This window comes from Ixodes scapularis, unplaced genomic scaffold (genome assembly GCF_016920785.2).
Source record: "Ixodes scapularis isolate PalLabHiFi unplaced genomic scaffold, ASM1692078v2 PGA_scaffold2__306_contigs__length_199485367, whole genome shotgun sequence".
Lineage (NCBI taxonomy): Eukaryota > Metazoa > Arthropoda > Arachnida > Ixodida > Ixodidae > Ixodes > Ixodes scapularis.
The window spans coordinates 134,086,404-134,101,559 of record NW_024609857.1 but is presented as its reverse complement, the minus strand read 5'-3'; the positions used below and the strand labels follow the sequence as shown (position 1 = coordinate 134,101,559).

Genomic DNA, 15,156 nt, shown 5'->3' with positions numbered 1-15,156 from the left:
CGTGGAAACGTGCAGAGTTGAGAAGAAGAACCGAACCGCTTATTTAGCGGTTGGGGTTGATCAAGCAGCGACAAAAGTGCAGCTTCACGGCATTCATCATCTTTCTCTGTGTGTTTGCTATCGCAGGCTAGACCAATCAATCGGAGTAATGCCTCGTGTCCTTGCGGTTTTAGTATGTGTGTACTTGTATGTTTTGTAGTCTTAACTACTCTGGGACGTGTGGTGAAACGGAGCATGATGAGTGTTCATATGCGCAAAACTCATGCTGAGATCAAACATAAAGTATTCATTACTGCTTCTTTTTATTTTTTTTTTCTTCACAACGAGATTGCCTAGGCCCTTGGCAGGGCCACTCGGGCAACAGAGCGGTTGAGTGCCTCCCTGAAAGAACCGTAAAACACCCACAAGAAGAGGTTCTGGACGCCCTGACTGATGGCCTTCTCGAACTTCTTCTGCCTCTTGCTGTTCAAGTGCAGGCTCTTGTTCATGTTGATGCGGAAGTTGACACCGGTCACAGTCAGGGTCTTCAGCACTGCTGGGCGGCCTGAAAAATACAGAGCGAAATAACAACGTTGTAATGACATGGTTTGGTAGAAATTTATGTTTTGTTTTGTAAAAAAAGTCCGAAAAAAGCAATCTATCTCGGGGGCTCAGCTATTGTAAGTGCTGGTCAATCCTAATAACCTTGGCAAATGACACCAAACATACCCCAAGACGTGTTGAGCACGGGATTTGGTTAATAAGTACACCAAATACCCTAGACGTACAGTTATACATTGCAATTATATATCGATACATTATTTAAACACAATAATGTAAAATGAAGTTCTTGTCAACATCGAATCGGAGTAATAACCGAATGAATAAATAACATTTCATATCTCGGTTCCTTACGGGCCTGACGAATGCCATGATTATCAATAGTTATTTGATGATGAATTGGGATTGAACAGTTTTAGAACTGAATATTCTTATTTAGACGTTTGGCCTATGCGGTATTTACCCTAGCGGGTGTCCGTTCTTGTGTCCGCTATTTAATCAAATATCAAAGATATTCCAGTTACTAATATTAGAAGAGGGGGAAAGAACGCCAACCAAAAATAAAAAGGAGCCCAACGTTTCGAAACCTGCTTGGTTTCTTCTTCAGGGGCGACTGTGTGCGCGAGGAGCAAGTGGTCTTCTTTTACGGCGGTGGACGTGATGTTTTCGCGATCGTAATGTGGCTGAGCCCGCTGACGTAGGCGGATGGTAAAGCGCCAAGCGACCGATTGATGTTTTGCGGTGTGGTTTCGAGGTGCCATGATTCGACGAAGAGCCTCTGCCGGGAATTGGACTTAATGTCGAGGATGCGTGTGCTGTCGAAGTCAATGCGGTGGTCATTCGAGTCACTGTGTTCCGCAACCGCGCTGCATTCATGATCGAACTTTCGCACGTCGTTTTTGTGCTGGCGAATTCTTCCTTTAAAGGGGCGGTGCAACAATTTGCGGACTTTGGCTAATTAATTGCGGGAATTGATCCCGGCCACATATGAAACGAAGGACCGAAAACTATTCTTTCCTGCTTGCCATAGTTTTAATTAAAAAAATAAAAGAAATTGGTATCTCTGGCACCCCTCAACTCAACATTGAAGCGGCACCAGCTTCGCCTGTGACGTCACTCGGAGTGGCGTTGGTTTCCGGTTGGGTTCTTCTGGCTTCCGTTTCCCCAGCGCTCGCCGGCTCGCCGCTCTCCCGCTCTCCCGTTGATTCCCGAACAACATGGTGGCATGGGTGGACGGTCTGAGCGACGTCGAGCGCAAGATGCTTGCGTACAGTAAGTCAGTTGGACTTGTGCCGTACGCGAGCACGCCTCCAAAACGGCATAGGGAACAGCAATTCTCTTCCGAGGACTCGACAGCTCCGCCTGACCCAAGTCCCGACCCAGACGGGTGGCGGCTCTCGTCGACAGCATGGTAAGAAGTGCGCGTCACATTCCTCAAATTCGCTAGGCTATTTTCAGCTAGCATTTGCCTAACGTCTATTTCGTTCCAATTACAGGTGCTCCTGTAAGCGGTGCAGCGTCATGCCCACGTCGAGGGAGTGCCTCTGCTGCCGGGAATGTCCGCCTGCGGTTGCGACTCAGCCGGAGGGGTGCGTTACCGAGCATATGGACTTTGCCCTAATCTGCCTCCAACCTGCTGTGCTGAGGATAGCTTACTGGGCTCTGGACGAAGCAGGTCTGCAACCGGCACCGGGCGAACAGACGTGCGTATTTGGCCTGTAATTGCTTTGAAGACAGCTGTTGCTGGCCGCCATGCTAGCTTCGCTCTACACTGCTGGCATGCACACACGATCGCAGGTTTTGAGCCCACTTCATACAGCTGAAGGACTGGAATCTTCCTGACGTCAATTCATAGTTAAACAATTGCAGGTTCGGTGTCTGCAGTAATTATGTCGCGCAAAGTACTGACATTACGAATATCTCTAAACAAGCATGCTATCTGTAGTTTTCGCTAACATCCAAGTTACCCTCTTGGAACAGCTGACGCCTGCCTTTTTTCCCCTTTTGAGGTTTTTAGCCGGTGTGGTCACCAGTGCAGGATCGAATGTTTGCAGCAACACATTCACGAAGACCACTTTTATGTTCTTCCAAAATTAATTCTTGAACTTGAACCATTTGAGATATCAGAACTTTTTTTATATTTTCTAAATATAGCAGTGGCCCATTTATCTTGTAGGAATTGCAAAACCTGGGGGGCAGACAAAAATTGTGAACATGTGAATAGCACCATTTCATAGTGTATGGTGTTTGGTAATAAAAACTAACCGTAGTTTTGCATTACCAAAAAGCTCTGCATCACCGAAGGCAGACTTTCCAGCATGTAGCATTTTGCACATAGTGCCAATTTCAAGCTTTTACAATTTTCTCAAAAATTTCTGAAAATCACTTATATTGCCACATTCTGAAACTTTGGTATCTAGTCCGAACTGCTGGGACCATATTTATTGCACTCGGTCTACAGTGCCACTTGGTGTGTAGGTGAAGGCATTGCACCCATAAACAAATGCTCCTGTCACCAACCGGGTAGCTTGCTTGCTTATGAATGACGGAACAGACAGCTTTGAAACAAAGTGTTTATTTCATGCATTCAATAATTTTACATACACAGTACAATAAAACACACACCTAATACTATATGACTCCCAGTAATTCACTGCTTTCAAGCCAGCACATCTCTGTGGTCCTTTAGTTCACGTCAAAATCTGCTGACTAAATCTCATTGCTTTTTTCAACCTTGAACGTGTCTCGACTTCATATTCTTGGACTTGCGTAGTCCAGATTCATACCCATGGGAGCATGAATCCCGACTTCTACTTTATAATTAGGATTCAGTGTTTTCCGATAAACCCGAGAAACTCTGAAAAACACCTGCCGGTAAAATTTTCGTCAATTCGTATTTATCCAATAAACTCAGAATTTCGATGTGCCAATCACTCCCTCCCTCCCCCCCCCCCCCCCTAGACACACACAAAAGTATTTGACAATTAATGGTTTGATCAGCGCGTAAAGTCAGTGGTCCTGCGAAAATGCCAACCCACTTATGTTTCAAATTTCGGTCAGGACAACAGGTCATTGTACTTTCAAGTCACAACAAAAGTCACTGTTTATGTTTCCAGTTTTGGGTCATATTATTTCCACTTTAGAGGGAAGGAGAGGTTGTGGTTTCGTAACGGTGAAAGCTATGGACCATAGAAATTGCATAAAGCGGAAAAGAGGGACACTTGAAACTTGTCTATTACATTCTTTACTGCTCTACCTCCCACAGTAGGTTGATGGAATAGTATTGTCAGTAGTAATGGCACTAATCAGGGGTGTGACATCTGTGCCAATGGCACCATTTTGATACAAACCCAATTTTCTGCGCCTAGTTGCGCCAAAAACTCAAAATCTGTCGAAATTGCGCCACACTGTGCCAAAGTAACTAAAAATACTTTTAAAAAACTGTCTGCGGCGACGCTAGATTTAGCTGGAAACGAGAGCTTGGTTGGCAACATCCAATTTCGTCTTAGTAAAGTACACAGCACATGTACATGGTGGCGCAAGCAGCCGCCGGATTCGAAGATTTCAGCTGTAGTACCCTTCTCCACCTCTGATACGTGGTCGTTTTCCGATTTTCCTACTATTTTCCGCTGTCATTTGTGCCTGCATGCTACCGGTGCGCTGTCACGCGGTCTTGCTGTCTAACCGCAAGCACAGGCTATCAAGATTAGCAAGTATTTCTTTCGTTTTGAGAGTAAACCTTTTCTTAAAAGTGCTATTAAGCACCTCCATTGAGTAGTTGTTCATTTGTGTCCGTAATCTTTTCGTCAAATGAACGGTGCCGTCGCCGTGAGTACTTTCGGTCGTGCTTCCAGTGCGTGAACAATCGAATGAATCGGTCACACACCCGTATTTATCGTACATGTGCTGCTCATAGATGTTCTACCGTCTGGTTCTAGTAAACCGTGTTTCCCTGTTCATGCTCTCGAATCACCGCTTTAAAAGGTTTTAAACTACAATTGCGCTTTGGCACCAGTTCGTATAAGCTTGAGGTACACCTGGTGCCCACCTAGCTTTGCAGCAAACCTGCGTTTTTTGTCCTCATCTATGTGCATTTGATTCGCATTTGCCTTTTCCGTTTTTTTTTATATATATTTTTTATTTTTGTGTGTAGTGACGATTATGACTTATTGGAACCAGGGTAGAAAAAAAAATGACGATTAAAAAAGAAAAATCAAATTTATGTGATTTGAATCAGATTTTTGATGATTTAAATTGCTAATAAGCTGCTCCAACATTTCCTGTTCTTAATCTGCTCCAAACTGTAGGCTTTTCTGCTCCGAAGTTGCTCCAAGATGCATAAACTGCTGCTCCAAAACGAGAATTTTGTGCTCCTAAGCTGCTCCAAAATCCAGATTTTTCTGCTCCAGAAATTGCTCCAAAACCTGCTTCACCTGTCTCACCCCTGAGCAATGCCAAATACAACTGAAGAAAATACTAACACAGTCGGCTTTCTTTTTTTTTATCCAGTATACGTTTACACTTGGATATTTCTATTTATTTTTAAGAAGAAACACTGCGTAATAACACACTGAATTTCGGAGGATGGAGAATCAAACAGAAATAACTTCCGAAAAACACCCTCCAAATTTGAAGAAAAATAAAATCCGAAAACACGGAACTCTATTTATGATCATGCATGTGACAGTGACATTACTAATATTTGGTTCTTGTTAATTTCACAGACTTCGCTTTGTGGCGTACAAGTGTTTACGCGCTGGATGTGGAAACGCCGGGCTGGGGCGCAACAACAGAAGATTTCTGCAAGCCTGCGTAGTTTCAAGAATTCGCAAAGAATTTGCTTCAGACTCATACACCGGGTACCTGGACGCTGAATAAAGATGTTTGAAACTCTACTACAGCTGAGCACCTTTTACACCTTACAATTCTCTTGCATGCATACTGTAACTCAAGCCACTCCAAGAGCAAATCCTGTTATTGAAGCAGCTTGATGAATAAATATATACTGATGTTTAGCGATCAAAGCCATTTTGTTTCTGTGCTCCGCAAAATAATGTGCCTTTCCTAGTGCTGAGAGCTTCCTGCATAATCCCTACAAAATGTAGCTGCCCACCCTATGCTCCTCTCAATTACATTTGATGAGTGATGCTCAATATGCTTGATGATTGATGCTAGCACCGCTCTCACCAATTCATGCTTTATTTCACCCTTTATATCGGATGAGCGTCCAACACGCAGTAGGGTGTTGGACGCTCATTCAATATCCAACAAACAAAAGTGGTGGATGTGCAAAAGGTGATCTGATAGGCACCTAACACAGTTGAGACTTCCAAAGGGCATATTGCTCAGAACCCAACCAGGCTTTGGAAAAATGAAAACTCCCACAGAGTATGGCTCTCTATTACATTCAGGAAAATGCAGGAAGTTCTGCACATCAAGATGGGATGGTCATCGAGTCAACCAGACATTCCTAGTTCCATTCCCAGATTTCACGGAAGACATAACAAAGATTGTGCTTGACTCCTTTTCACGAAATTTCGAGATATGTGTTATGATCTCTCTATCAGTTTCATTGGTGAAAACGCCTTGCCAGCAGCTAGACTTGTTTTACTTCGGGGAAGCGCCCTGCCAACAGCTGGACTCCTTTTACTTCAGTTCTTGATGTTATGTCTGCTCCTGGAGAAATACCGACGCTCGGGTGCAGCGCGGGAACGGACATAGAGCTGTCGCACGGTGCACCCTGCGGGAGCTTGGAACGTCGGGTATCCTTAACTGAGCCGCCGTGACTTCCTCACACGAGCCATCTCAAGCATACATATTCCTTATACCAATAAATAAGTTCTCATTTAGGAAACCCCGACTCCGGTCATTCCTCTAGCACGAGGCTGCAAGCCCCCGACACGGGCAACGAGAAGTTGGATCGAAGACTGGATGTAGTTTTGAGGTCCAGGCCATGGCTATTGGGGCATTGCAAATTGTTGCCGAGCAATTTTAGGGCAAGGACTGAGCATTGTAATTCAAATAACTCTGTTTTTACTTCTTGGCAAGTGAAGCCAAAAAATCAACAAAAGGAGCGCGCGCTCCACCTCACACTGTGTGGCTCAACCATCGAAACGGCTTGTGCGTCAGTTGCACCGAAGGCCTTGGATGAAGTCAGCTTCGGTGACTTAGTGACACTCCTACAGAAGCACTTCCATCCAAGACCATCTGAGCTTTACAGCCGGTATGTCTTCCAAGGACGCAACCGATTGCCGAATGAGACTCAGCAGCTGCGTCGCAGCGTTCAAACGACTGACAGCTGACTGCAATTTCAAAGGGCTAACAACGACGACTGCAGCATCGGTGTTGACACAAGAAGCCAGAACGTTTATTTCACAAACGAACCCCACTATGCTGCCACAAGGTGTCATGCTTTGGGACAGATTCGTCTGCGACATCCGTGACGAACACCTCCAACAAAGACCGTTCACTGAAAAAGAGTCAACTTTTCAATGTGATCTGGAAATCTCTCTCTCAGCAGTGGTGTGATCGGCAGTCCGACGCACTTCAGTTCAGGCAACCATGAAGGACATTCACGGGCTGCTTCGATTCGTGCTTGCGCCGGCCGAGTCAAGTGTGTGCGCATGTGCGTGTTGTGCAAAGCAGCAGCGTGTGCCTGACGATAGGAAAGTTCGCAGCCTAGGGACAGCCAACCTCGACGGAGGCTAGATGAAGGACACCGAGAATCACGTTACCAAGATGGGATGGTCACACAGAGTCAAATAGCCATGTGAAAAATTCCACACCTAGCAACTCGCCGGCATGTCCTCAACAAAGGGCAAAGAGCCCGGGTGTTACGAAAGACGCGGCCCAGCAAAACATCAAGAAAAGCGTCGAGGCCAACTGATGTCAATAGCAGCCTTGAAAGAAGGAGAACGGAGGGGGAATTCCCCGTGCATAGCGGCCTCGGATGGCGTAGATTGCCGAGCGCACGTGTCGACTTGGGGGAGGTCGAAGGGAAAGCGGCGCCTTTGTACCTTGCTTCTGCTAGCGTCAGGTGCCGGATGAATGTTATGCAAGAAGCTGCTTTCAGAAGGAGCAGCTGCCTCGCCACTGAATTTCATCAATACACAATGTTACTATGAACCCTCCTCTCCCGCGGTGAACTCTTTCTCCTGCCGGCTGCTCTGTCTTATGAACAAGTGCCGCAGGGCGGAGAGGGAAGAGGGAGTGATCTCTACGAAGGGAAGACGCCATTCGTTGTCCACATGTTTTCCAGGCTTGGCGCTCGCTTCCTGAATATGATATAATCATTGGACTTCGTGGTAGCGGCATTCATCTGGTGGTGGAGAGATGAGTCACCGCGACGCTCTCCAAACTGCAGGAGGCGGAGCAGGGACTCTGGTGAAGACGTTGACGGGCCACTGCCGTGGAAGAGCTACGTCTTTGTTTCATCACGGCGCCATCAACTTCGTGGAAGAGCGCCGTCGAGATGAGAAGGGAGTCTAGGCGTCGGACAAGAAGCCAAGTCTTCATTCAGCTAGACAACAGCGATTGGGTGAGACAGTGGGTGCGCCAAGAGCTGCATTTTTATGGCCGAAACGTCGGGAAGCAACTGGGAGATTTTGTGCAGTGATACAAAGAAACTCTGTGGTAGAACTCGACAGAGGGCGTCAAGTTGGACTCCGTCAAGCTACCAGGTGTAAGTATTGTATATAAAGCTTTCTTCGTTTTCAGTTTCCCAAAGTATCTGCCATGTTCCTTGGGGTGGCCTATAGGGTTAGGCTTCACTCCACACCGATTGCTACAAGCAGAAAGTGCATCCACTGCAGAAAGTACAGTGCAGAAAGAGTAATAGTGACAACTGGCACGAGGTTTCAACCTGCAAGGTCAAGACAGCCAAATGCCGATACCGCTTCAAGACGGGCTACATTGGAAAGGCAGGCGGAAAGAGAACAACAAAAAATTGCATCCCAATGCCAAGCAAGGCACGCACAGTGTTAACATACCTCTTTCGGACACGTCGATCATGGAGTCCCCCTACAAATTGCACGTAGCAAGTGGACGATAGGTGTGTCTTAAATTGTGGGGGAGTCCCTCTACAATTCGAAGTCGACACCGGTGCAGCCTGCTCTTTGATTAGCGAAGTGGAATGCAACCTACAACTGAATGCGGTCAAAACATTCCCCGGAGTTGTCAAAAAAAAAAAAAAAAAAAAACACTGGAATTGCGCACCAGGTCGAGAGATGATTTATGTGTTCTAGGCTCTGTGCAAGTTTGCGTCTGAAGTTGACGACGAAACTGCTGCTGTCGTAACTGTCAACACCACCAAGGGACTGTTCAAGGTGAAACAGCTTCCGTTTGGAACTTCCGTTGCACCGGCCATCTTCCAGCGCATAATGGCTACCACACTGGCCGGAATCCCTGGGGTGAGTGTTTACCTTGAAGACATCATTGTCAGCGGGAAAGATGCCCTTGAGCATGCAAAACGTCTAAACCAGGTTCTAACAAGGCTGAGCAAGGCATGTCTGTGCCTCAAGGAAGAAAAGTGCCGCTTTGGCATACAGCCGGTTGAGTTTCTAAGACTCAGAATTTATGCTAATGGTCACACACGACTGAAAAGGTGCAAGCTATCCTTCAGGCACCCAAACTACCCTATTGAAAAAGGCCAATATGAACTCGGCTTATTGGAAATATTGTATTCCAATGAAGATGATGGAAACCAATAAAAACTTATTGTTATCCGATTAACCCAATACGCACGATGGGAATTCATATCGGAGCACAATATCCCGATATAGTATGCGGTTATTGGTATACAACAGGATATTGGAGCACAATATCCCGATATAACTTGCGGTTATTGGTATACAACACGATATCGGAGCACAATACCCCGATACTACACGGTTATTGGAATAGAATACGACATCGCGTGCATATTGGTGACCGACATGGACATACTGTACGGCCACACGATATACAAATATTGGTCGTCGATCATGGGACCAAAGGAGAATACAATATGAGATCGCATGCATATCTCAGAACGCGGGTACCAAGTTACCAACATGCATTACGTTGGCATATCCACACGGCAATACGCGAAAAATATATTGGGTGTGGATACACACATAACATAAACGTTCTGCGTTGCGAACACATTAACATTGATCGACAGTGCAAGTATGTACAGCTGTTAGTACGGCACACAGTACACACAGTCTCGCGCGCTTGAAACTAGACAACCACCAAACCATTCAGAATAACTAGCCGGAACACCCGCCGCGACCTACCTTTTAATGAGAAAGCCCAATAACGACGTGCTCATTGGAGTGATCGTTTTCCAACAAATGTTTATTGCAGTTGTAATGCAACAAAAGTTGATCGCCAAACGATAAACCCAACGTACCGGGATACAATTCGATGTTGCAACACACCATCGCAATACAACAAGAAATTATCGGTGTTGGGACACGACCACCACATCGAATACGATATCAATACGAAGTTACCGACGATGAGAAATATAACATCATGACACGATATACTAGTTACCGGTGTTGGGAGCGAAATCGAACGCTATACGTGACAATGTCGGTTCGCACGATAAAATAATGATTGTGAATAGGTTTGACAGGTCACGTGCATGCAGTTGCTTCTTACGCGCACATTTATCGATATTGACCCACCTTTCTGGGTAATCCTACGTGGTACACAAAATCCACGACGACATGCGAGCACATTTCACCCACCACTTTTCGTCGCCTGTTTCGCGAGATTCACACACTGTCCAAAAAACGACGTAAAAAATACGTGCACTTGCGCCATCAAACGATACGTTACAGCCTCGTTTCTCGAGAAAACAGTTTCCATCGCCAACACGCGCGCGCGCGCGCGCGCAAGCAGTTTGGACCACAGTTTGGACTTCGAACTGTTCGAACTTCGAAGGGAGCGAGCCCGGCTGGCCCGGCGCGATGCCGGCGTCGCCGGCGTGCTGGCGAGCCGCCAAGACGAGCATGCGCAGTGCGCTGCGGGCGGGCGTCGGTTGCGCCACTGTCACCACTGTGTCTGTGTCAACGACTGTGTGTTGCGCGACCCGGCCAGCCTGGCCAGCCGGCGTGATTGGCGTTCGTCGCACTCTGTACTCGTGGGCATCGAGCGAAACCTACACACTTTCGATTGCTTTGAAAGGTACGTATACACGACTCTATTACTTGCAGCATTGAGTGCTTTGGCGTACGCGGATCAAAGTAAACACCGAAGGACAGAAAGGATACGTGAAGTTTTTAAATCGAGGCCTTTTTGAACGCCTGTGTCCCCTGTTGAAAGCACCTAGCTGTGCTCTGTTGCAGGCGTCATTTCGACTGCGTGTGCTCCAATGTAACGTCAGTCACTCATAGAGTAATCTACACAAGGGAAAGAGTGGCCACTCGAGTCGTTTCGTGGCCGAGCGTTTAGTTTTCTCACCGACCGCTAAGTGGTGCCAGTGTGCCAAAGAATGAAAATATTTCGTTAGGTTTGTTATAAATAAATACTCAACTATTAATTTTATTATATTTAAAATTGTTGCAAGTATCTTAAAGGGTGAAATAGTTTTTGTTTACTACGTTAAGAAGATCACGTGATGTACGGGCCAGTTCCGGTTCCTGCAGTTGCTCTGAGAAAGCGGCTGGAGTGGCTAAAGCGGGACGGACGGACGGATGGACGCGTGCGTGCGTGGACGGCGTGACCGCATGGTGCCTGACACCTGTCAACGCGTTTTGTGTTGAGCACATGTGAGCACAGCGAGCAGAATGTGAACACAACGTGGATATTGTCTGCGCCTAACAGGTTTCTTCAAAAGGTAAGACGTTTTTTCATTTCTTTGTTATTGCTTAGTCGCGAGCAAAACACAGCGTGCGCATACAAGGGCAAGAGAAAAAAGCGAGCTGTATCGTGTCCGTTGGTTTTACCCGTTATTTGCATGCTCAGAGGTCCAACAGACGCTGCGAAATAAACCTCAGACAGCAGCCGGATTTTCCCGTGTGTGATATTATTGTTACATGGGCTGCGCTATCGTACTAAGAGTTACGAATATTTGTGCTTATATCTTAAATTTCTTTCTTTCTCAGATGCCCTCCGGTTGCTACTACGGTAGCTACTGCTGTGTCGCATGGTGCGAAAACAACGGTAAAACGCACAAGAAACCCGGCACAAAATTTTTCCGAATCCCACGTGACGCAAGGTAGGTTGGCGTGAGCTCCTTCTTGTCAATAGTTCCTTGGAACCATTTGCATACTTGAGCATATAAAAAAATCCCAATAATTTATTTTTCTTCACAATATAATTAATTACTAGAATGCGCGTTTAAATCAAGCGCTAAAGTTGACTGGATGCCTTAACTGTAATGTGGGGATTTGGGCTAAGCGATCTCAGGTCAGTTATACTAATTTTAGTACTGACTTACCACTTTGTCTTTGAAGATAAAAACTGACAAATTAATCTTATAAGACAAAATTGTTAAGGAAAAGGAGCAGCCCTTGGTTTGTCTCATACATAGCTTGAATAAATCGTTTTTAATGTGGCTCTAAATTGGGGTTATAAATGTGCTGCTTCATGGTGGGGTGAATTTTCGTGTTTTTTTAATGTGGCTCTAAATTTGAGTTATAAAAGCGCTGCTTCATGGTGGGGTGAATATTGCTCTCTACTGATACTGTCTTTTCCTAAAGAAATGTGAATGTGCACCTGCTGTTAATTAGCTATAAAATGACCTGTTGTTGGGCGAGTTGGTGAACGTTAGAAATCATGTTTTTTGTGCGAAAGGACAAACACAAGGTTGGACAACAAGCACAAGCGTGCTTGTGCTTGTTGTACTCCCTTGTGTTCGTCCTCTCGCGCAAAAACCATGATTTCTTAGTTGAGCTACTTTTGCACTATTCTGTAGCAGGAGCCTAAATTTGTCTGTGTGCGTTGAGACATCCAAAGCAAACCTGCCAAATAAAAATATGTCCCCATCGCTTGCAAGCGGAGCCAAAATGTCGAAGAGAGGGTTGCAGATTGGCATCTAACATTTTGTTTCAAAGTGTACATTTAACACATTGGAAAATAATATATATTCCAGGTCAAAGGCTTAGCTGTGCCTACTGTTCGTCCTCCCATAAACTGGGCATCTGCGATAATTGATTGTAATATTTTTCCCTCATATACACAAAGGTATAAGTAAATTCTCTATGTAGGCTAATAAGCCCATTCTTCCAGGTCCCACTCAGGCAACCAGCTCGCTCATCTGGCCCTTCACTCCAGTGCAGCTCCGTCGCTGCGAGCCGTGCTGTGCTTGGTAAGAGGTTATCTCGTCATGGTGCACTTCTGTGTCTAATAATGAAACCTTTCCAGACCAGGCAGAGCCCGACAGACTGCAGAATTCACCACTCCCACGCAGCTCCGCAGTAATGCACCCTGCAGTACTCGGTAATATAGAGTTATTTTAAAGCATCAGCCTGTGCCTAATATGCGCACTCTTCCAGGTCCCACTCAGGCAACCAGCTCGTCTGGCCCTTCACCCCAGTGCAGCTCCGTCGCAGCGAGCCGTGCTGTGCTTGGTAAGAGGTTATCTCGTCATACTGCACTTCTGTGTCTAATAATGAAACCTTTCCAGACCAGGCAGAGCCCGACAGACTGCAGAATTCACCACTCCCATGCAGCTCCGCAGTAATGCACTCTGCAGCACTCGGTAATATAGTTATTTTAAAGCACCAGCCTGTGCCTAATATGCACACTCTTCCAGACCCAAGTCAGGCAACCAGCTCTTCCGGTCTCTTCGCTGGCCACTGTGGTCCACGTCAACACTGTAAGTGTCCCATTTTGCTTTCGCCACTTTTTGAAACATATTTGTGTGAACCTCTATAGCCAGTAGATAATACAATATGTCCCAGAAAAATCAGTTTAAAGAATTCTAGGTCCCTTTATAAGCTATAGTCTTTGCTTCGTGTGTGTGGCATACCGATATAACCATTTGTATTACTAATTACTGGGGAGGTGTGGGAAAATGGAACACACATATCGAGCGGAGGTTTCAAGAGAATTTTTCATGGTTGTTTTGCGTTTTTCATGCTATTTCAGCCTTTCGAACTTGCAAGGTTATCAAGGATTTTACGTGAAGACATTTAGTACAGAACATTTTACATGACTAGTAGAAGAATAACGTAATTGGTGGTCAGAAGTTTCACTGGCTTTGACAGTGCTTAAATGGTAAAGCACAAGAAGAAAATTCAGGCTTCACTCCACACCTTACCTGGTATGCTACTGGTTAGTGGTGCTTGTACTGGTTAAATCGTATCGCACTTATTGCAACTGTTCTTAATCTCAGTGACTTTTTGCCATTTTTATAGCTGGTCCAAACCTTCCTGCACCTGTTTGCCGCAAGCTCACGAAAAGGCCCGAGGACGTTATCAAGCGACTCCAGGCGAGAATTTCCAGCTACAGAAAGACGATAGCCAGACTGCGGAAACAGCAGCTGAAGACGCCTCAGAGAGCTTCTCAAGCGCTGGAAATAATTCGGCCTCATGTTTCTGAAGAGGTGTTTCACCTCATATCATCGCATATAAAGAATAGGTCGAAGGGCAAGGGGAGGCGATTTCCACTGTGGCTGAAGAAATTTGCGCTCCATCTGAATTTTCGTGGACCGCGGGCATACCGATTTATGTCTTCAGTGTTCACGCTACCATCTCGGCGTTCACTACGAAGGTGGCTCGCCAATGTCAAAATGACGCCAGGTATCATTCCAGGCATCATGTCATCGATTGCGTCAAAAACAAAGTCATGGAATGAACGCGACCGCATTTGTACTTTAGTGTTTGACGAGATGATATTGAAAAATAACTTGTCATACGATGTGACGCGGGATGTTGTCCTCGGATTTGCAGATGATGGTGTTGAGCGAACTTCCAGTATTGCTGACAGAGCCCAGGTTTTCCTCCTCTCTGGAGTTTCTAGGAGGTGGGTGCAACCTGTAGCATACACTATTGGGCATACGTCAACACCATCCTCTGTAACTCGTAACCTGCTTATGTCATTGATTGAGCAGCTGAATTGGACATTGGCATTACTATCAAAGCAGTGGTCTGTGACCAGGGTGCCTCCAACGTAAGTTTGGCGCATCAACTTGGAGTGTCTGTTGAGCAGCCATTCTTCAAAGTAAGAAATGAAAGAGTCTATTTTATTCTTGATGTCCCGCACCTGATGAAGACCACCCGTAACAACCTGCAAGCCCACAAGCTTCACATCGGGAGTGAAACTGTAGACTGGAACTACATTGTGCAACTTTACCACTCCACGCACGAGATGCGACTACAATTAGCCCCGAAACTGACAGACCGGCATATTTACCAGAAACCTTTCAGCAACATGAAGGTGAAACGTGGGACTCAGGTCCTCAGTTCATCAGTATGCGTTGCACTTTTAGCTCTTGTGTATGCCAGACAGCTCCCTGAGGCGGCCATGTCCACGGCATACTTTTGTGACCGCATGGACAAACTTTTTGACTGTCTTAACAGCTCGAGACCAAAAAAATCTGAACAAAAGTTACGCTATGTGATTAGAAAGGGCGACACTGAAATCGTTGATTTCCTTTGCAACCAACTTCCATGGGTGGCAGCC

The 15,156-nt window shown here is 45.9% G+C and overlaps 1 protein-coding gene across 1 annotated transcript in view; it reads right to left on the bottom strand.

Moving 5' to 3' along the window:
* Positions 1-332: 332 nt before the first annotated feature.
* LOC115318389 overlaps positions 333-15,156 on the bottom strand; it is an 83,393-nt gene continuing 68,569 nt past the window's right edge. Inside the window, exon 4 of the mRNA XM_042291549.1 lies at positions 333-544. Within this exon, the coding sequence (XP_042147483.1) occupies positions 333-544 (212 nt within the window). The remainder of the gene's footprint in view (positions 545-15,156) is intronic.